General features: G+C 49.9%; 1 protein-coding gene across 5 annotated transcripts in view; it reads left to right on the forward strand.

Moving 5' to 3' along the window:
- The window catches only part of DLG5 (discs large MAGUK scaffold protein 5), a 137457-nt gene that overhangs the window by 51188 nt on the left and 64132 nt on the right, over positions 1–22137 (forward strand). For 2 of the 5 annotated variants that reach the window (XM_055275587.2, XM_055275592.2), the window contains exons 2-5: positions 5191–5259; positions 17527–17689; positions 20055–20198; positions 20889–21072. In XM_055275587.2, coding sequence (XP_055131562.1) covers positions 5191–5259; positions 17527–17689; positions 20055–20198; positions 20889–21072 — 560 coding nt within the window. Of the gene's footprint in view, positions 1–617; positions 732–1016; positions 1156–5190; positions 5260–17526; positions 17690–20054; positions 20199–20888; positions 21073–22137 lie in introns of those variants that run through there. The other 3 variants (XM_055275590.2, XM_063637460.1, XM_055275588.2) reach the window with 3 other exon arrangements.

Here is a 22137-nt window from a genome sequence, read left to right on the forward strand (position 1 = left end):
AACCTGCATTAAATCAGTTTATCCTCGAACAGCTCTAAGAGATAAGCACTTCTATCATCCCATTTTACTGATAAGTGTGGAAGTACAGAGAGGCAGAGTGACTTCCTTAACAGCACACAGCTAATAAGGGGCTGGGCTGGGAGTTGACTCCAGGCAGGTTGGCCCCAGCTGTGTTGCAATCATTACTGTTTGGCTCAGAGAGAAGGGCCTTCTTCTGAAGGCTACTCACAGCAGATGAGTAACCTCCAGGCTCTTGAGCCCCTGGCTTGCCATTCTTTCTCCCGAACCTGGCCCAGTGCCATGCTAGGCGGGGGGCACGTGTTGGAAACCTGGCTGACACGTGCGAGTCTGGGAGCGATTGGACACCTTCGGTCATTCTGCTGTAGGCTGTGGTTCCTCAGTGTGAGCTGGAGGAGGGTGGCAGGATGTGGCAGGTGCCCTGAAAGTGACTGTTCTCCTGGGGCCCAGGCAGCACTTCCTGCTCTGTCTTCAGGGACCCCAGTGCTCCAGAGAGTAGCAGCTTGCTTTCTCCCTCTCCTTTCCCTGGGGATTGAGGTAGGGGGTGCTGGCCTCCCCGTGACCGTGAGCTGTCAGCTCTCTGCCTTTCTGCCGGGGCTCTTCTGGAGGACAGGGAGAACTCTGTGCTGGTTCAAGGCTGGAACAAGTTCCTTCAGCCACTGCGGGCTTCACGAAGAGGAAGCGTGAGTCACCAGGGCCTTTACAAGCTCCAGGTGAATGGAAGGGGTGTGTTGGGGGCGTGCTTCCATCCCTTTTGGGCCCCATGAGCTATGGGAGGGGGCCTGGGAGGGCTGGGGCATTCCATTATTGTTCGGGTGATTTTTACTGGAATTTCTTTTGAAGTGGTCTTCTTGACCCAATGGCACTGAGTCACAGGGTAAACAGAATTAGCAGGGGCTGAGCCCTTGGAAAGGACACAGACAGTGCCCGTGGGCCAATCCCAGAGAGTCACCAGGCTGGCTTCCTCCCAATGGCTTCCTTCCACCTCTCCCAGGGTTTTGGCTGCAGCTTCCATGTGCATCCCACCTGCGGACTCCAGCTCTGGGCCAGTGTGTAGAGCATGTGCCCTGGGGGCTTGTGAGAAATGCATTCTGAAACCCCACCCTCATCTGCTGAATAAGAGCTTATGTTGCCCAGGTAATTCCTTTGATAGTAAAGAATCTCCTTATATCACGCTCTGGCCCACATGTCCACGTCTAAACTTGGCCTCAAGCTCCCCTTTTCTGGAAATCATCCAACTTTCCCTGGGTCTCATCAGCACCTCTGCACGGTACTTGGTAGCTTGCACGAGTTTGTGGCTGGTGCCCTCCTCTTGTGTGTGTGTGTGTGTCACGCGCACACACACACATCAGGTGGCTGATCCTACAGTCCCCCTTAGCCCTGGGCACTCTGTGAGGTAGAGAATGTCCCTCCACACTGTTTCTCCTTCCACAGCAGCCCATCCTAGGTTTCAGGGCAGGTTGGGTGGAGGTGCCTTCAGGAGAACCTGGGGAAATTGTCTCCTCCTGGATTGGGCCGTGACAGAGGATGAGGAGCACCAAAGTGTGCTCGGCCTAGATGGGACTTCTGTTGACTCCAAATTTGATGGCGAAACCCCAGAGGTAGATGATGCCGACACCTGCCCCTCAGCCCCATGGAAGCAACCGGCCTTGAAAGGACACTGTGTGGCTTTGGGGGACAGTGGCTTGTTTTGCCTTTTCCTGACAGTCCTGACCACACAGGCCTTTAGGACAACAATAACCGCAGAGACAAAGCATGACCAAGACAATGTCGTCTTTGGGCCTTTTTTCCCCCTTAATGACGTCCAAGGCTCTGGGAACATTGTAAAAACTGGGTCCTGTCCAATTTTAACCACTCCCCCCACTAGCTCCTAGGAGCCCTGCCAGCTCCCTGGGATGGGGGTGGGAGTGATGCCCAGAGATGCACACAAAGATGTCACGCTGCCCTGGTTAGGCCCCAGCGGCCAGTCAGGACTGCAGGGACAGGGAAGAGGAACAGAACGTGTCACTTGGCCCGCGGACTCCCCCAGCCAGGGAGGTAGGTGGGCAGAGAGAGGGAAGGGCATCTGCCAAGCTTAATTAACAGTGGAAACTTGCCACGGGGGAGGAGAGAGACGATTTGAAGAGGAGGGGAAGTTTACTGGAAGATGGGGCACTGCCGATGCCAATAGTAAGAAAGAGGGGAGCGTTCCAGCAGAGGCATCCGGAGCACAGGCTGCCAGTGTCGTAAGCTGGGATGGGTTGAGCATAGAGATTTCTGGAGGTGAGAGTGGGGGAATTTATTTGTGCCTGCTTTCCTGAGTAGACGTCTTCCAAAAACAATCCACCAACATGCCAGCAGCTAGCCTTCCTTGCCCCCATAAAGAAAAAATACTATTTAAAAAATGGTAGTTGAGTTTAGAAAATAGACATTGTGTTGGGTTCTTGTTCTTTGAAGATATCAATGGATTGCCTGAATTGCATTTGACTTTATTTCACAGATATTGAAGCAACACCTAATGTGTATGATGTAGAAAGAGAGATGGGTTAAAAAAACGTGTGATGCAGGCCAGACATGGTGGCTCATGCCTGTAATCCTAGCACTTTGGGAGGCTGAGGCCTGGTGGATCCCAAGGTCAGGAGTTCAAGACCGACCTGGCCAACATAGCAAAACCCCGTCTCTACTAAAAATAGAAAAAATTAGGCAGGCGTGGTGGGCGCCTGTAATCCCAGCTACTCAGGAGGCTGGGGCAGGAGAATCGCTTGAACCCAAGAGGTGGAGGTTGCAGTGAGCCAAGATCATGCCATTGCACTCCAGCCTGGGTGACAGTGCAAGACTGTGTCTCAAAAAAAAAAAAAAAAAAAAGGTGTGATGCTTATTGTTTTGTTGAGACAAAAATGCAGAGATATTGAATGTACAGCAAAACTAATAGTGTGGGTTGGACTTCAGATATGGGAGGTGGAGCATGGGTTATTCATTATTAGCAGGATCATAGAATTTCAAGGCTGACTGGGTTTTCTGGTTTCATCTCCCTTCAGATGTGCAGACTTCCCCATGACATCCATGCCTCTGAGTGCTGGGTCTCCCTCACTCTCTCACCCCCTCACCCTCAGGCTTTTCACACCTGGCAGTGCTGACTGTGGCCATCCAGACCTGTTTAGAGATGCAGCTTTCTCCAGCATCCACCCGCTGCTCCTGGTTTGGCTGCTGGAGGCCATCAAGAACAAATCTAATCCCTTCTGACAGTCGTATTGAGAGACAAGACACCTACCCATTCCCCAGTCATCCTCTTCAGCCCATGCTCAATGCCTTCAGATTCTTCAGAGAGTCTCTGAAAATGTGATAATGAGGCTACTGGTCATTGCCGGTCATGCCTGTCCTAGTGCTTGCCATTACCAAAGTTGCTTTTTGCTTGCTTTCTCTTTTTTCTCTCCCCCTTCATCTCTTTTTCTGATGGACACGCTTGCTAGCTCACCTGCCTGCAGTCTATCTCTCTGCCCTCCTGCATGGTCCTCGCCTCCCCAGCAAAGTCTCCCTGCTTTCCCTTCAAGGTCTCTCCTGTCCCCCAGGGGCCTCCCACCTACTGTGCATCTCCCTCCCCCGCCCCGCTCCCCCATTTACCCCCATTTCTTCATTTCTCCTCTTTCCCGTCCAAAGATGCATGTAGGGTGGCTAGTCAAGAATTGCAGTGGAAGAGTGTTTTTTTTTTTTTTGAGACAGGATCTCACTTTGTTGCCCAGGCTGAAGTGCAGTGACATGATCATGGCTCACTGCAGCCTTGACTTCCCTGGGCTCAGGTGATCCTCCCACTTCAGACTCCCAGGTAGCTGGGACTACAGGTGCGTGCCACCATGCCTAGCTAATTTTTTGTATTTTTTGTAGAGATGGAGTTTCACCATGTTGCCCAGGCTGGTCTCAAACTCCTGAGCTGAAGCAATCTGCCCACCTTGGCCTCCCAAAGCACTGGGATTATAGGTGTGAGCCACCGCACCCTGCTGGGAGCTCCTTAAATTTGGTCCCCACATTTCTGGTTGTGGAGCCCAGGATCTCATTAGTTCTTGGCAGCTTTCTGATGCCAGAGCCCTAAGGCTTGTTCAAAGCTCTTATTGCAAAAATTCCATCTCCAGCTCACCCACTTGGCCTGGTACATACCGCTCTTCATTGTATAGTTCTTTTGGCTCCAAGAACAAAACACTGGATTCGTCCTTGTTTTATCTGACCTGCCATCTCTGTGTGTTATGCTTTGTCCACTCCCAATTTAGTCTCTGAGTCAGTTTGCCCTCCCTTTTAATTTTATGTCATCCATAGTCTTGAAGAGCAAAATGTACCTTCTGTTTCCGTTAATCATGGAAATTGCTGAAATGGGATGGGGGATGGGGGAGGGACCTTATAAGCCATCTGGTTGAACTTCATTTTGCAGACCAGGAAACAGAGTTCCAGAAAACAAAAGCTACTTGCTCAGCACGACCCAGCTATGGGTACCTACATAGAGCTAGGTTCAGAAACTGGGCTTCCTGGTGCTGGGAGGGTAACATCTGGTTTTGAAGATATTTGAATTCAAACCAAACCACAGTGGTTGTGTGTCCACAACCAGGAATTAACATTAAGTGTGGACAAAAAAAAGTGCTACCCTCTGGCTTTGGCGATGGTATAATTGCTCATCATTTTAGGAGTAACTTTTAATAAGGGGGCAGATACTAACTAAATTATTAAGAACTGAGCTTGAATACAGTTAGAACCTAAAGAGCAGAACAGTCAGAGAAAGAACAGATAGTTCAGTTGTTGTTTAATTTCTGCTCTGTTACCCTCTGCATGGAAGCCAGAATCACATTGATAGAAATCTGGAGGAAACCCCCACACCCCATGTTTACCTGGGGCATGTCACTCCCTTGCTAAGCCTTTCCCCAGATGTCCCAACAAGAAGCCAGCTGACTGACTCCAAGTTCCTCTCTGTCCGCCTGCCCAGAGCAGGAGGGGCCGATAAAGTGAGGTGGGAGGCCTGGCAGAAACACCGAAGTCCAGATCTGTTGAGCACGCCTCCTCTGCTTGGCCCCTGGATGTGGATTTCTAGTGCCTGGTGCATGTGGCTTTCATGGCCTGGCATTGACTGATGATCAGCTGGTCTGACAGTGGCTTGGGGTGAACACAAGTGACCCCTTGGGGTTGGTAACACTGTCTCCCCTCTTTCCCCAGGTTCTACCTACAGCGTCCTGTCCACCATGCCCTCAGACTCAGAAAGCAGCAGCTCCCTCAGCAGTGTGGGTGAGTACCACCTTCTGGGGAGGACACTGGGTGGGCCAGGGGTCTGGGTGGAAGCCAGGGCAGCTGGGGTTCATGGGAGAGGAAGCTGGTTCTCCCTTGTCAGATTACTCACAGGATCATCCTTCTGTTGATTTCATTTACATTTTCTCCCATCAGCAAAAACCCAGTTCTGATGTTAGAAGGAGGTGGGGAGGTGAGTGCTGAGAAGCACATGTTTTGCCATTGTTTACTTTGTCAGGGCACAGGACTTCTAGGGGAGCCTGTTGTCCCACCATCTCCACCCCAACCCCAAAGGCCTTGTAGTAACTCAGTGACCACTGCCCAGGAGACTCACCCCTTTTGGAGTTTCCTTGGGGATAGGCATGGCCAGTCCATGCTGAATTGGGTGTGTTTCTCTGAACATGGGTTTCAGAAAGCCCATAAAATGAGGCCAGCCCTTCTCTGAAGTCCAGCAGGAAGACCGCAGTGGTCTCTCAGCCTTCCCACACCTCTGTGACCCATTCCCTCTGTTTAGCACCTCTGGTGGGGTTTCTCATGGCCTGATCTGACCATGATGGATGCAGACACCTTCAGTGGTGAGTCCTGGCATCTTTTGAGCCTGAAGGACTCACAGAGGTCATCTACTCCAATTATTTTCTTTTCCCCCTGCAGAGAGATGGGGAAATTGACATTCTGGGAGGGGAAGTCACATGCCTGAGATTCTAGAACTAGTCAGGACAGCTCTTCCGTATGTCAGCTCACATCTTGAACACCTCCAGTGTGCCAGAGGTGGGCTTGGGCCGTAGTGGCAAATTAGGCAGATGTGGGCCCCGCACTCCTGGATGTTAGGGTCTTTTGGTGGGAAACAGTTAAATAAGTAGTTACAGTAAGGGAAGGCAGTGCGATGAGAGGGAAGACAGTGACCAGCGGGGGAGTTCCATCTTAGTTTTCTAGGGCTGCTATAACAAAGTGCTGCAGACCAGGTGGCTTACACAGCAGAAATTGATTGTCTCACAGTTCTGGAGGACAGAAGCCCAAGATCAAAGTGTCAGCGAGGCCAACGCAGGCTGAAGGCGCTAGGGAGAGATCTGTCCCGGGCCTCTCTCCTCGCTTCTGGTGGCTTGCTGGTAATCCTTGGGGCTCCTTGGTTTGCTGACATCACACTGATCTCTGCCTTTGTGTTCACATGATGTTCTCCCTCCCTGTGTGTCTGTCTCCAAATTTCCCCTTTTAATAAGGACACTGGTCAGATTGGCCTAGGAGCCTGCCTTACGGCAGCAAGACCTCATCTTAAATTGATCATCTGTAAAGACTATTTCACCATCAGCAATAACTGCTGTGGGCTGAGCAGCATCCCTCTCGGGACTCCCCTTTTAGAATGCAAATGCGCCTCGGAAAGATAACGCTTTCACCTTTCCAAATAAGGTTCACATTCACATTTACTGGATTGGGACTTTAGCATCTTTTGAGGGGGCCACCATTCCACCCATAAAAACACAGTTCCTCCCATAACCCCCATCCTGTTTAGGGCTCAGGGCGGGCCCTTCTGGGACTGCAATTCAAAGCTCCCAACGGTATCCTATTACTTTGTTCTGCCTGCTTTTGGTGTCCGGAGACATATCAATGGAATGATGGGATTGTTGGAATTTGGAATGTGGGACTCACCCTTCAGGAAGTGCATGGAGTGGGGCAGTCAGGATCATTAGATGGGGAAGGTGAGGCTTTTTAAGGTGGACTGGGTAAGCCCTGAGCATACTCCTCTGACCTGTCTAGTTTTTCACTCTTCATCAATATCTGTCTAACAGATAGCAATCAGCAAACTCATTCCCATCGGCATTTCAAGGGTTAAATGGTTACCTTTCCTAGGCACATGTGCATTCTAAAAGGGGATTCCAGAGAGGGGTATTGCCTAACCCATAGCAATTACTGCTGATGGTGGAATTCCCAGCCTGAGTAGGAAGATATTTCTTGGGCAGCTGGACCCCAGCATACTCTGGAAGAAGCGTCATGGCCGTGACCCACCAGTTGGTTCTGCACTCACCTGAAGCTGACTCAGTCCTTGCGATGGAGCTGTCAGCAGTATCCCTGTGCTCTTCCTGGGCATCACAGGCAGGCAGAGGGCAGTGCTCTGATGTGTTTCTCGGAGCAGGATGGGTCTGTGCTGTCTGTGTCTGGATATTTAATGCTGAAATAACTGGTTGCATCCCTTCTGGGCAAAGCCTCTCGAGTTCACAGGGAACCGAGTTTTGCTTCTCTTGCTCTTCTGCTTGAGGTTGCCATTGTCCTTTGGGTGCAGGCAGCAGGGAACACCCACTCATACCACCTTAACCAATCAGGAAATGTATGAGCTCCCATATGAGGCTATGCTGAGGTCAGCCAGTACATGGGGATGCAGCTGTGCCCTCCTCTGTGCAGTGTCTTCACACAGTCTCATGGCGGGGTGTCTGTAGCAGCAGCTCCAGCCATCACATCCAGACCTGACAGTGTCCAGGTCTGCAGTGTCCAGTATGGGTGCCACTAACCACAGGTGGCTACTTAAATTTAAATGAATTAAAATGAAATTTAAATTTCTAGTTTCTCAGGCAAATCCACCACATTCCAAGTGCTCTGTAGCCATCTGCAGTGAGTGGCAGAAGAAGAAGGCGGGGTTCTTATGAGCAAAGGAACCTGTTCCAGAGTCCATCAGTATGGCCTCCTCTCATTGACCACAGTTGGCTGCTTGTCTGTGCCGAAACCAGTGGCTCACAAAGCCTGGTCACTGGACCACTGGGGCACTCATTAGAGATGCAGATTTGAGCCTCCTCCCATCCCTGCTGCATCAGAAATGCTGAGGGTTTCTACAGCTTAATAGCCCTCCAGTTTGAGATGGGCTGGCCCAACCTCATCCCTGAGAAGGGAACCGGAATGTCTGTACCAGGCTTGCACCAGTCCCTCGGGGTGGAGTGCCTGGTGGGGCTGGCCCTGGCTGGGAGCACTCTAGCACCTGCCAGGGAGTTCCTGCTGGCTCAGCCACACCTGATGAGAGGCAGAAGTCTTTGCAAGCACACACTGCCCTGGCAGAAGGGGCCACTGGTAAGGTCATATGGTGATCTTAGGAACCTGAGGAAAGGCAAGAGCAAGATCCTTATAATAAGAACATCACTTCCACTTTCCCATTTACATCTCCCTAAATGGAAACGGCTGGGAAAACAATGGCAGGTTGTGTTCAGCATGAGAAGAAATTGGAGGCTTCAGCCTTCGGCGTGTAGACAGCGTTCTCTCAGGCGGTCTGTCCGGTCTCAGATCTCCAGCCTGGCCCTACTCACAACTCGCCACACCTTTACCAACAGCCTTAAAGGCGGCAGGTCTTTGTGCCAAGGCCTCCTCAGGCGGTTTTCATGGGTTTTCATCAGCTAAGCACACACAGCTTCCCCGAGGCCCTCCCCCGCCTCCTGCACCTGTTGTTGTGACCGGCCCCCGACCCTACCCGGTGGATCTGCCTGGGGACTGCACACTTGTTTCAGGCAATCAATACTTTTTTCCTCCCCATTCATCCTGACCTAATTTCTCAGTAGCCTTTTATTTCTCATCTTGGAAAACTGGGGAGATTTTAAGGAGAAGAAGAGACATTCTTGGGCAGCACTTGTAAAGCAAGCCTTAAATTCCATGAAGATTGAAATAGCAGGAGATTTTTTATTAAATGGAGAGGTCTCCAGGCTTATTGGCAGGAGAAAGAGCTGGAGGGCTTCCCTCGTATCTCAGGGAAGATTCCTTGAAAGTGTTTCTTCTGGTTGACAGGGGAAGGTGGGGTGAGCCATCAGGGAAGTGGGGGCTGCCCACTGACGCCCTGTGACCTCTGATCCTTCATTGCTGGCCCACACTTTTGGATCAGGGTAACCCTTTGCAAAGCCAATTTATCAGAGATGGGAATGCCTCCTCCTTGTGGGGCAGGTGTTTGGTACTCATAGGGATCACGGTGAATGTGGCCCCGAATGTTATCACACTGCCAGGGAGACAGGCACTGTCTGGCACGACTGGCTATTCTGCTCTGTGTAGAGCAGAAAGAAAGAAGTAACTCAAGGGAAGAAGCAGTTAGTTCTAATGAGGGGAATCAGAGAAAGCTTCCTGGAGGAAGTAGCCCTTGAATTGGGCCTTCCAGGAAAGGTGCTCTGGACTCAGACGCAGCTGGGAAGTAGTTGTCCATGGCTGCTTATGGTGGTTTGGGTTCTGAAAACCAGACCCTGAGTCAAGGGTTCGAAAGCAAGTCTTTGATCTGGCTGGAGATCTGGGGCCTGGGCTTGCAGCATTGGAATCTAACCTCCTTTCACTCCAAGCTGGGGAAACACTGATCTGGAGTCACGTACTCATTGACTAAGAGGGGTGCCCTCCTTAGGCCTTCATTGTTGAGGACATCAACGGGGGATTCCTTTAAAGGCAGTGGCTGCTGGATAGCCAGTAAAACAAGGGAGAAATAAGTCCACTCTGGTCAGCAAATGCAACTTTCGTCTGGAACAGAGGTTCTCAAACCCTACCAGGCATCGGAATCACCCGGAGGGCATTTACGACACAGAGAGCTGCAGGGACTTACTCCCAGGGTTTCTGATTCAGTGGGTCCAGGTAGGACCTGAAATTTTGCCTAGCAGGTTCTCTAGTGAAGCTTAGGTGCTTTAAGAGGCACTCGTTCACCCCAGGCAGGGCCTGGGTCTTTCCTGGATGTCTCTGGGTGTCCTGAGTTGTAGGTGAGGATGATGTGGTGCTCTGATGACTGTGGCTCTAGGTGTCCTGAGTTGTAGGTGAGGATGATGTGGTGCTCTGATGACTGTGCTCTGCCACTGCTTTGCCTCTCCCAGGCAGCCAGGGCCTGGAGGTGGCCAGGAGGTTTACCTGGACATCTCTCTGGCTCCTGGAAGCACAGGCATACAAGGCCTGGAAGCAAAGGTGAGACCTGCCCAGCTGTAAGACCAAGGAGGTGCCTCCAGGGTCAGTGGGAGCATGACAGTGAGGGAGGCCAGGACAAAGGGCGGTGGCTGAGAAATCCACCCATCCGCCAGTCCATTTGCTGAGCCTCGGTGGTGGTGACTGCAGCAGCCAGGGCAACTGAAGGAGCTGAGGATTCCTGTGATGGGGACACTCCCTTCTGCCCTCCTTCTTACACCTAGGTCAGAGGGGGGCGCTTATGGCTGGACACTGAGATGAGTTGTGCTGGGACAGCTCTGAGCCCCTTCCTTCTGTCCTGCTTCCTTCTCTCCTCTTCCAGCTTCCTCGCAGGCCAGGGCTGCGTCTTTCTGTTGCCTCCTTTACAAAATGGGGGTGAAAAGAGCAGCCCAGGGCTGGCTGCTCTTTGTCCACCATTCAGAGCCTGCTCCTGGTCTGGTGTCTTCCTGTTTTGGGCCATTTTAGTCCAAACCAAGTCCCTTACCTCTGAAATCTGATCCTGAACACCAAAAGGAAAAGGACAATCTGCCTCCTTCTCCAGTGGTTGCCAGACTTGGGTAAGGAAAGCCTGAGGTCACGGGAGAGTTGACAGCTTTGCATTTGAGTCCAGAAGAACAACTGCACAAGGTTAGAACTGCATTGGAAGCTTTTGTTGGCAGCTACTTTGGAGGCTTTTGTTGACAACCCAGCTTTATGTTAGTTTTTGTTTTGCCTGTTTTTAAAAAGTTTACTGTAAATAACCACAGTGACAGCAGAGGAGGTTGGTCCTCATCTCTTTACTTGTCAGCATCACTCTTAGGATGATGGCTTCATTCAGGGGATCACAGTTTGATTTTCTTAAAAAAAAATGTTTAGCCTAGGTGTGGTTGCTCAAACCTATAATCCCAGCACTTTGGGAGGCCAAGGCAGTAGGATTGCTTGAGCCCAGGAGTTTGAGACCAGCCTGGGCAACGTAGTGGGGCCCTGTCGCTACAATAAGTAAAAACAAATACTTAGCCAGGCATGGTAGCACACCCCTATAGTCCCAGCTGCTTGGGAGACTGAGGTGGGAGGATTGCTTGAGCCCAGGAGGTCGAGGTTGCAGTGAGCCTTGATTGTGCCACTGCACTCCAGCCTGGGTGACAGAGCAAGACCCTGTCTCAAAAAAAAAAAAAAAAGTTTTTTTTTTTTGTTAAGGTTATGTTCATTGAGATATACTTTACATACAGTAAAATGTATCTTTTTTTAAGTATACAGTTCAAGTTTTGACAAATAGTCATGCAACCATTGCTACTTTTAAGATGCAGAACACTGTGTTCTGTATCTTAAAAATTCCCTCTGCACCTTTGCAGTCTGCCCTTTCCCCACCCTCAGTCCCTGGCAGCCACTCATCTCTTTTCTGTCCCTGTAGTGTTGCCCTTCCCACAATGTCGTATGAATGGTTGTGTAGTATGTAACTTTTAGAGTCGGGCTTCTTTTGCTTAACGCAGGGCATTCCAGCTTGCCCCACACCCTGTGTGCGTCGCAGTTGTATCGGTCATTCATCCCTTTTAATTGCTGAGTAATACTCCATCATAAGGACATAACACAGTTGTTTATTCATTCCCTAGCTGCTCTAAAGAGCTGTGTGCTGGTTTTTGTGTGAACATAAATTCTCATTTCTCCTGGGTAAAATACCTAAGAATGGGATTGCTGGGTGGTATGGCAATTGGGTGTTTAGCTTTATAAGAAACTGTCAAACTGTTTTCTGAAGTGGCTGCATGACTTTGTATTCTCATCAGCAGTGTTTGAGAATTCCAGTTTTGAGAATCCAGCTGTATCCTTGCCAGCATTTGGTGGCATTGCTTTTTATTTTAGCCATTCTGATGGGCATATGGTGGTAAAGGAACTTCATGGTTGTCTTCAAATGCTTGCAAGTCTATTGTATACAAGAAATCCAGTTGTTCCCTGTAGCCCTTGGGGGTTAGATCAAGGGTCAGTGGAGGGAATGTCCAGGGACAGATTAACTCAGTAGAGGGCATAATTTTAGGGAGAGAGATAAGATGAGCTCTGCTGGGAAGTAGTGAGCTCCTTCGCTGTAGAATTTGGTCTTGGTAGCTATTTGAGGGATCCTGACAACCATTTGGATGGTAGGACTGCATCATTTTCAGAATATCTGTCAACCCCTAGATGCAAGTAAAAAGACAAAAACCTCAGTTGAATGGGGACTGAGAGGATTTTCTGCAACCCTTGCTGTTCTTTTGGAACTTCTGGGCGTAGCACATCTTGAGATTGGTCGTGAGGTCGCCTGTGGCCCTCCTTGGCCCTCCCCATCCCCCAATTACAAAAGGCTGGAGGCATTGGCTGTACTTTCTGCTGGGTCAGAGAGACTGCTGTGTGATGGATCTCGGGTCTGGTTGATCTTACTTTCTGTATGTGTCCTGTTTGCTCAAGCCTTTGGGCCAGGAGAAGTGGAACAGGAATCCTTCCCTATTAGGAGGCATTGTTGTAGAGTGGTTGAGGTGTTGGCTCTGGCGTCAGAGCTGAATGTGCATGGGAATCCCATTTTCCTAGCCATATAGTCTTTCTGACATGTTTCTCAAAGAGCGATCCTAGCACAACCCCAGTAGGGAGCTGTGGAGATTAATGAGTTGAAGGTGGAGTGTCTTTAGCACAGAACCCAGTGCTTGGGCAGTGCTTGGCACATGTCATTGCTACTTTATCTGTGTGGCCAGCCACCCCCAGGTCCTCATGGCTGTAGACTGAGACGTCTGGAGACAGAGATGGGATGTGTTGGGATGGCTCTGAGCCCCTCCTTCTGTCCTGCCGCCTCCTCTCGTCTCTCCAGCTTCCTCGAAAGCCAGGGCTGCATCTTTATGTTGCCTCGTTTACACAATGGGGATGAAAATTCAAAATTTCTTGTCTCCCCAAAGGCAGGTTACTGGGCCTGGTGGTGCTTTTCTGTTGTGAAACTGGACATTTGATGTTTCTCTGCTATTTCTTGAACTTGACTATAGCGTGGAATAGCCATTCTGAAAGTGTGGCCTGATGTCCCTGAGGTCCTTTCAGAGGGCTCGTGAGGTGAGACTGTTTTCATAATGATACTAGGTTGTCACTGATCTTTTATGCTCCCATCCTCACATGGGTTTAGAGTCTAGTTTTCTAAAGGTTCCATCCTTGGTGTGTGATATTACACAGAGATGAGACTCCAGCTGTCTCTGTGAAGCTGGATGTTAAACAGCCTGTGTAACAAAATGCAAAGCAATGATGCTGTTCCTGCCGCATTGCTTTGTTTTGTAATGGAAAGGGTGGTTAATGTCTCATAAAAAATCTTATGTGAATATATAATGGAGTTTTGATTTAAAAAAAAATAAATATTTAAAAATTCTTCTTGGTTTTAATTTCTAATCTTGTAAATTTTATTAGACATAGCGTCTGTGAACAAAAGCTCTTTGGAGTGCCAGATAAGTACAGAGGTCCTAAGATCCAAAAATGTGCAAGCTTTGAGGTTAATGCCTCGGGTTCTAGGACCATTTAGAGGTTCATATTCCATATTCCATAGCTCTGTGACCCGGACACACTATTTAACCTTGGTAAGGTTGTGTTTCCTGATGTGCAAAATGAGGATAACAGTGATATCTACCTTATGAGGATCGAATGGGATAATGTATGAAAAGCATTTCAAAAACTGCCACGCATGGCTGGCTGTGGTGCCTCACGCCTGTAATCCCAGCACTTTGGGAGGCCGAGGTGGGTGGGTGGATCACCTGAGGTCAGGAGTTTGAGACCAGCCTGGCCAACATGGTGAAACTCCGTCTCTACTAAATACAAAAAATTAGCCGGGCATGGTGGCGCATGCCTGTAATCCCAGCTACTTGGCAGGCTGAGGCAGGAGAATCGCTTGAACCCAGGAGGTGGAGGTTGCGGTGAGCCGAGATCGCACCACTGCACTCCAGCCTGGACAACAAGAGTGAAACTCTGTCTCAAAAAAACAAAACAAAACAAAAATAAAAACCTGCCAGGCTTGCATTGCGTGCTACTGACGGTTGTTATTTGGGAGGCAGTGAGGCGTGAGGGTGAAGCGCATGTGCTTCGAATCCAGACTGCCTGGGCACTTGAGTCAATTACCTAACCTTGGTGGGCCTCAGTTTATCACCTGTGAAATGGGGACGATGTTATCAGTACACACTTGTGAGGTTGTTGTGAAGGTGAAATCAATGCCTGGAACATAACCTCCCCCTGGACTTGGTTAGAGGTTGAGTAGCAGGCACGTTCGAAGGAAGCTCCACTTGTTGGAGAGTCAGGTAGGTTATGGTCAGTCAGATGACTCAGCACCATCACCCACCTGACCCACAAAACTGCTGGGAGCAGCAGTGAAGCTGAGGGTCTCTTGGTGGAAAGGTGTGGGAAGGCTTCTGAAGCTGTAGAGGAGACCCCTTTGGGGAGAGGAGATGCTGACCCCTGGCCTCACCTCCAAAGAATATTTTGACCCCAAAGGTGTGGCCTGGAGCACAGAAATCCTGGTTGCCATGGTGCTGGTGGCTTTTAAACACAGTCTGTGTTGCTTAATGACAGGGACACATTCTGAGAAATGCGTTGTCATTTGGTAATTTAGTCGTTGTGTAAACATGAGTGTGCTTACACAAACTTAGATGGTATCTACTCCATACCTAGGCTACACGATATGGCCTGTTGCTCCTGGGCTGCAAACCTGTGCAGCATGGTACTGTACTGGCTACGGTAGGCAGTTGTAACACAATGGTAAGTATTTGTGTGTCTATACATAGGAAAGAAAAGCTGCAGCAACAGTACAGAATAAAAGATAAAAAATGGTCCACCTGTACAGGGCACTTACATGAATGGAGCTTGCAGGACCTGAAGTTACCCTGGGTGAGTCAGTGAGTGAGTGAGTGGGGAGAGAATGTAAGGGCCTAGAACATGACTGTACACTGCTGTAGGCTTTGTAAACACTGTACACTTAGGCTATATTAGACTTATAGAAAATATTTTTCTTTCTTCAATAGTAAAGTATAGCTTACTGTAACTTTTTAACTTTATAAACTTTATATTTTTTTAACTTTTTGACTGTTTTGTAATAACACTTAGCTTAAAACACAAACACATTGGGCCAGGTGTGGTGGCTCACGCCTGTAATCCGAGCACTTTGGGAGGCCAAGGCAGGCAGATCCCTTGAGCTCAGAAGTTTGAGACCAGCCTGGGCAACATGGTGAAACCCTGTCTCTAACAAAAAATACAAAAAAATTAGCTGGGTGTGATGGCATATGCCTGTAGTCCCAGCTACTTAGGAGGCTGAGGTGGGAGGATCGCTTGAGCCCAGGAGGCAGAGGTTACAGTGAGCTGAGATTGCACCACTGTACTCCAGCCTGGGTGACAACAAGACCCTGTCTCAAACAAACAAACAAACAAACAAAAAAAGAATACACACAAACAATTGTACAGCTGAATATTTTCTTTCTTTATATCCTTATTCTACAGGCTTTTTCTATTTTAAAACTGTTTAATTTTTTTGTACTTTTAAAACTTTTTTTGTTAAAAACTAAGACACAAATATATTCATATATCAGCCTAGGGCTACAGAGGGTCAGGATCAGCAAGACGTCATTAGGTGACAGGAATTTTTCATCTCCATGGTAATCTTTTAATTTATTTTTTTAGAGAGAAGTTCTTGCTCTGTCACCCAGGCTGGAATACAGTGGTGTGATCTCGGCTCACTGCAGCCTTGACCTCCTGGGCTCAGGCGATCCTCCCACCTCAGCCTCCCAAGTAGCTGTGACTCTAGGCACGTGCCACCACACCCAGCTAATTTTTTTGTATTTTTTGTTAGCGACGGGGTTTCGCCGTGTTGCCCAGGCTGGTCTCAAACTCCTGAGCTCAAGGGATCTGTGTGCCTTGGCCTCCCAGAGTGCTCGGATTACAGGTGTGAGCCACCACTCTTGGCTAATTTTTGTATTTTTTGTAGAGATGTGATTTAATCTTTTTTCTTTTAATACATATTTCTTTTGTTTCTAACTCTATTATAATCTTATGGGACCATGTCCTACATGTGGTCCATCATTGACTGAAACGTCGTTATGTGGCACATGACTGTCGTGCGTTTCAGGGGGTGCTGGAGTCAGGTGGTTGGGGTTCCACAACCTGAAAAGACTGAAAAGCACAGCACTGGGAGTTGAGGATCCTCCTCCCACTGTGGTCTGGCTTGTCATGCCTGGCCCTGAGCTCCCTATCCTCCCTGGCCCTTCTGGAAGGCCCCAAGCCACTGCTTTTGTCTTGGGGGACTCTTGGTTTGCATGAACATTTGGCCAACAAGGATCGGTGGGACAGGGGTGGTCAGGATAGCACAGAGAGTCAGAAGACCTATCATGTCCTATGCCCTTTGTGCGTTGTGTGTCCAGTGTGGAACAAACACTGTGTCCCCTGACACGAGTCAGCCTGCCAGATCCCATCCATAAATTGGATGCTTGCTGTGAGCTCCTCTGACCCCACCAAGGGTCTCTAAGGGTTGGTTGAGATACCAGGTAGACATATTGACAGGGTTCAATATAAAAGCAGCATGGATTAGTCTCTTCTCCTGGGATGAGGTGCTTTCTTCCTAGAAATGGATTTCGATCTTGTCAGAGGTGGTGGTGGCAGTGGTGGCTCTTGCCTGCTAGGAGCATAAGGTGTGGGGCTCCCTGTAGGACACTCAGTCCTAGGGTGGGTGATGAGGGCTGGTGAGGGTTAAGTAGCCTGGAGGCATCAGGACCAACTTGAATTGCGTCACACTGACCTCAGCTGGGAGCCAGCAGCCCTCCTCTTAGCCTGCACGCCCGGGCTGGTTGGGCAGGTCTGTCAGGCGGGTGGACGGCTTGCAAAAAGGGAGCCATGCAGTGTCCAGCCCTGGTCGAGGAGGGCGGGGACACGGCCCTTGGGCCCCAGCTGCCCTGGTCCTTAGTAGCGTCACTGGATTTCAGGTGCGCCTTCCTCCTCGAGCCATGCCATCCACTCTCCTCAGGGCACAGGTTGGTCTGTCCTGCTCCATGTGCCGGGCTTAGTGGTGGGTAACAGCCGGTATTTCTGAACCAGGGGATGATGGAAGGATCACGGCCAAAATAGTCGCATCCTGGAGGTGTGAAAGCCAGGTTGGGGAGAGAGTGTGCGTCTTTAGGGTCCTTGCTGGGGCGGTTACTGGGGGTTATTGAGTGCTTGGATGCTGGAGCCAGATGCCCTGCACTCATTTTCAGTTCTACCTGCTACCCTCTGTGGCTCAGTGTTCTCATCTGTGAAAGGGGAGTGCTAAGAGGACCCACTTTTTGGGGTGTCACGAATAGCTAACACAAGCCAACAGCTCAGAACAGCACCGGGAGCCTCGTGAATGCCAGATGAACGCAAGTTCACTTTATTATTCCCCTTCCACAGGCACTACCGGGAAGGCGCCGTCCCCGCCACCACTCCTCACTGACCGGCAAGTGAACGAGAAGGTGGAGAACCTCTCCATTCAGCTGCGGCTGATGACCCGGGAGAGGAACGAGCTCCGCAAGCGCCTGGCCTTTGCTACGCACGGCACGGCCTTCGACAAGAGGTAGTAATCGCGCCGTCTCCCCTGCCCAGGCCCCATGGTTGGGGTTACTACCCTGATGCTGGTGCTGTCACTCGCAGACATCCCTAGCTTCTGGGGGTCCAGGCTGCGCTGCCTGAGTGTCCCCTTCCCCCCACCTCATGTCCAGAAATGCTTCCCAGGGGCAGGACCCGTAGGCTTGTGGGGCAGGTCCCCATCCCACATGTGGCAAGGCCTGTGATAGTGGTGTGCTTGTGTGCAAAGTTGGCTCGTGTGTGTGTGTGTCCCTACCACTGTCTCTTGTGTGTGTGTTTGTGTGTGTGTGTGTCCCTACCACTGTCTCCTAGACCTGCCTAAGTTGAGTAAAGCTTTATGTGGTTGGTAAACATATTAATTGTTCCCTGCCACGCATGTGTTTTATTTGTTTTTTGAGACTGGGTTTTGCTCTGTTGCCTGGGCTAGAATGCAGTGGCACAATCATGGTTCAATGTAGTTTTGACCTCCCCGGCTCAAGTGAACCTCCCACCTCAGCCTTCCGGGTAGCTAGGACTATAGGTGTGTGCCACCAAGCCCAACTAATTTTTTTTTTTTTTTTAATTTTTTTGTAGCAGCAGGGTCTTTCTTTGTTACCTAGGCTGGTCTTGAGCTTCTAGGCTCCAGTGATCCTCTTGCCTTGGCCTCCCGGAGTGCTGGAATCACAGGCGTGAGCCACAGTGTCTGGCCCCATATGATGTGTTTTAAACAGAGCACATTCTACCTGGTGTCTTTGTTGCTTTGAAGAAAATTTTTGCTGCTTTTGTTGTGATTTAGAGGTAGATACAAGGGAATGGTGGCCCATAGGGTGGGGCAGAGAGAGTCTTTATCTACCTGCATGATCTAAGAGGACTTTCTGGGAAGGAGGAGGGCCAGAGAGTGGTTTATCCTTTAGCTCCCATGCTGGTAGAGGTCTGGAGGGGAGAGGGGCTTGGTGTAAACACTTCAATTTCACCTCTTTCCTTCAGGAGCAAGGGTCTGTGCCTCTGGGATTAGGCTAGGGCTGCAGAGCCTGATCCCTCCCTGAGCTTGTATTCATGAGGATATGCCCCTCAGTCAGTTGGCCCGAAGGCAGGATAAGTGAAGACGTGGATGTGCTAGCACATGAGAGTTGGCACACTATGGCCCACCGGCCCACTGCCTGTTTTATAAATGAAGTTTTATTGGAACACAGCCATGCTCATTGGTTACAAAGTGTCTATGACTGCTTTCCTGCTACAAAGGCGGGAATTGAGTGGTTGCAACAGAAACTATGTAGTGTGCAAAGCCTAAAGTATTTACTGTGTGGCCTTTTGCAAAAAAAGTTTGCTGACCTCTGCTCTAGAAAAAGGGTCCTCAAACTTGAGCATGCACTAGAATCATCCACAGAGCTTGTTAATGCACAGATCATTGCCTCTTTTTCCGTCCCTTCAGAACACTTGACTCAGGAGGGCTGGGGCTGGGGCTAGGCCTGAGAATGTCTATTTGTGACAAGTTCCCAGGTGATATTGTGCTGCAGGTCTGGGAACCCCCTCTGAGATCACTGCTCATGGCCAGTGTTCTTAACCTTGGTTGCACATTGGAATCCCCTGGGCAGTTTTTAAAAAATCCTCACGTTTGGGTCTTACCCTCAGATATGCTAATGTAATTGATCTGGGCATTGGTATTTTAATGTGTACCAAGATTGAGAGTCACTGTTCTAAAGAGAGGGGAAATTTCTTTTCTTTAATATTTTATTTTTATTTATTTATTAATTATTTTTGAGACAGGATCCTCTCTGTTGCCCAGGCTGGAGTGCAGTGGGCAACAGTATCCTCACTGCATCCTCAACCTCCTGGGCTCAAGTGATCCTCCCACCTTAGCCTCCTGAGTAGCTGGGACTACAGGCACATGCCACCACGCCAGGCTAATTTTTGTATTTTTTTCTAGAGGTGGGGTTTCACCATGTTGCTCAGGCTGGTCTCAAACCCCTGGCTTCAAGTGATCCACCTGCCTCGGCCTCCCAAAGTGCTGGGATTACAGGTGCGAGCCACCATGCCGAGCCTACAGAGAAGAGACATTTCATCACAGGTTTCTGGTGGACTCAGACCTGTTGTACAGACTCCTGGGAGTTCCTACAGAACAAGTTGGCACCTTCTCAGCTCTCTAGGCCCATGCAGGGAGCTCAGGCAACCACGGCTCCCTCCATCCTGGGGATTCTGATTCTGTGGGTCTGAGTGAGGCCAGGGTATCTGAGTTTAACAAACACCCAGGTGTGTGTGGTGCATAGAAGACCAGTATTGGAGAACCACTGGGCTGGCCTAATCCAGGACCTGGCTTCCCCATCCATGTGAATCCTGGGGCCTGTGTTCATGGGGCCATTCGCTCTCTGGGCCAGGCCCTACCACAGGCTGAATCCTGACTATGAGAGGCTGAAGATCCAGTGCGTGCGAGCCATGTCGGACCTGCAGAGCCTGCAGAACCAGCACACCAACGCCTTGAAGAGGTGTGAGGAGGTGGCCAAGGAGACTGACTTCTACCAGTGAGTGAGGCCTGCTTGGCCAGGGCCCCCAACACCCACAGACAGCTGCCTTTGCCCTTCTTTTCTCTGGACTTAGTAGCCAGGGGTTCTGGTTCTAGTCCCATCCCTGTGCAAGCAGCAAGCAGTCTGCCTACAGCAAGTAGATTTGTGCCTTTGGGCCCCAGTTTTCCTAAGTGTAAAACAAGGCTATTAATCCTTCACATCTTATTGCCAGCTTCAGAGACCTGGCAGACAGGAAAGTGATTCAGAACATGCAGCAGGGGTCAGGCAGGCCCCTGGGTCTCTGTCCAGGGGCCCTACTGCAGCTTCTTCCTGTAGGATAGGCCCAAGGGGTGTTTCCCTTTGGTCTCCCAGCACCCCCCTGAGGGTCTTTGCCTGTCCACCTGCTGATATCTGCCCAGGCCCCAGTATTTGGAGGCACTAAGTCTGTACCAGAGGGGCCTGTCTCCCTTCCCTGGAGATACATGTGCCCTTTTTGGTGTCAGGTTTGTAAGTGGTAATTTGGATGTTTCTCGAATTGGGCTGTTAGCAGGTTTTGGCTTGCCTCTGAGTGCTGCAGACCTAGCTGCCATTGGCTCCTGTCCGCTGTATCTACAGGAAGTGTTGGGACCTGAGGCTGGTGATGCCCTGGGGTGGGGCGGGGTGTGAGGGGCTGGCTAGGGCTCACTGAATATGTACCGGGTGTTTCAGCACACTCCACAGCCGGCTCCTGAGTGACCAGACTCGGCTGAAGGATGACGTGGACATGCTGAGGCGGGAGAATGGGCAGCTGCTGCGGGAGCGAAACCTGCTGCAGCAGTCGTGGGAGGACATGAAGCGGCTCCATGAGGAGGACCAGAAGGAGATCGGTGACCTCCGTGCCCAGCAGCAGCAGGTAGGCCCAGCCCCTGGAGACTGGCCATTTCTCCCAAGTAGTCCTCATTCCTTTTAATGGAGAATAGTATTGAGAAGTAAATGCTGGGCCGGGCATGTTGGCTCGCATCTGTGATCCCAGCGCTTTGGAAGACCAAGGTGAGAAATTGCTTGAGATGAGCCTGGGCAACATGGCAAGACCCTATCTCTACAAAAAAAAAAAAAAAAAAAAAAAAAAATTAGCTGGACATGGTGGCACACCTGTAGTCCTAGCTACTCAGGAGGTTGAGGCAGGAGGATCATTGGAGCCCAGGAATCTGAGGTTATAGTGAGCTATGATCACGCCACTGCACCCCAGCCTGGGCTATGGAGTGAGATTCTGTCTCTAAAAAAAAAAAAAAAAAAAAAAAAAAAAAAAAAAAAAAAACAGCCAACCAAGTGCTGGATGTGCTTGTAGCTTGAGTTAGCACTGTTTCCCGGCCCTCTCAGTGGAAAGAAGTAGGGAGTAGCTAAGTGTACACATACACACAGGCACATATACATACACATATGTATATCTTTATTTCTATATCAGACATGTAGATTGAAAGCCATGAGTTCACATTGACACTTTCAGTTCTAATCCAAGACCACAGGTTCATTTTGGTTTCCACTTCTTTTATTTTTGTAACTTCCTTTAAAAACATCAGTGACAAGCCTGGGCGTGGTAGCTCACACCTGTAATCCCAGCCCTTTGGGAGGCTGAGGCAGGCAGATCACGAGGTCAGGAGATCGAGACCATCTAACATGGTGAAACCCTGTCTCTACTAAAAATACGAAAATTAGCCGGGTATGGTGGCATGTGCTTGTAGTCCCAGCTACTCGGGAGGCTGAGGCAAGAGAATGGCGTGAACCCAGGAGGCGGAGCGTGCAGTGAGCCAGGATTGCGCCACTGCATTCCAGCCTTGGTGACAGAGCGAGACTCCTCCTCAAACAAACAAAAAAACAGTGAAAAATGTGATTCCTATTCTTTTTTTTTTTTTTTTGAGACGGAGTCTCGCTCTGTCGCCCAGGCTGGAGTGCAGTGATGTGATTTTGGCTCACTGCA

This window comes from Symphalangus syndactylus, chromosome 4 (assembly GCF_028878055.3).
Source record: "Symphalangus syndactylus isolate Jambi chromosome 4, NHGRI_mSymSyn1-v2.1_pri, whole genome shotgun sequence".
Classification (NCBI taxonomy): Eukaryota; Metazoa; Chordata; class Mammalia; order Primates; family Hylobatidae; genus Symphalangus; species Symphalangus syndactylus.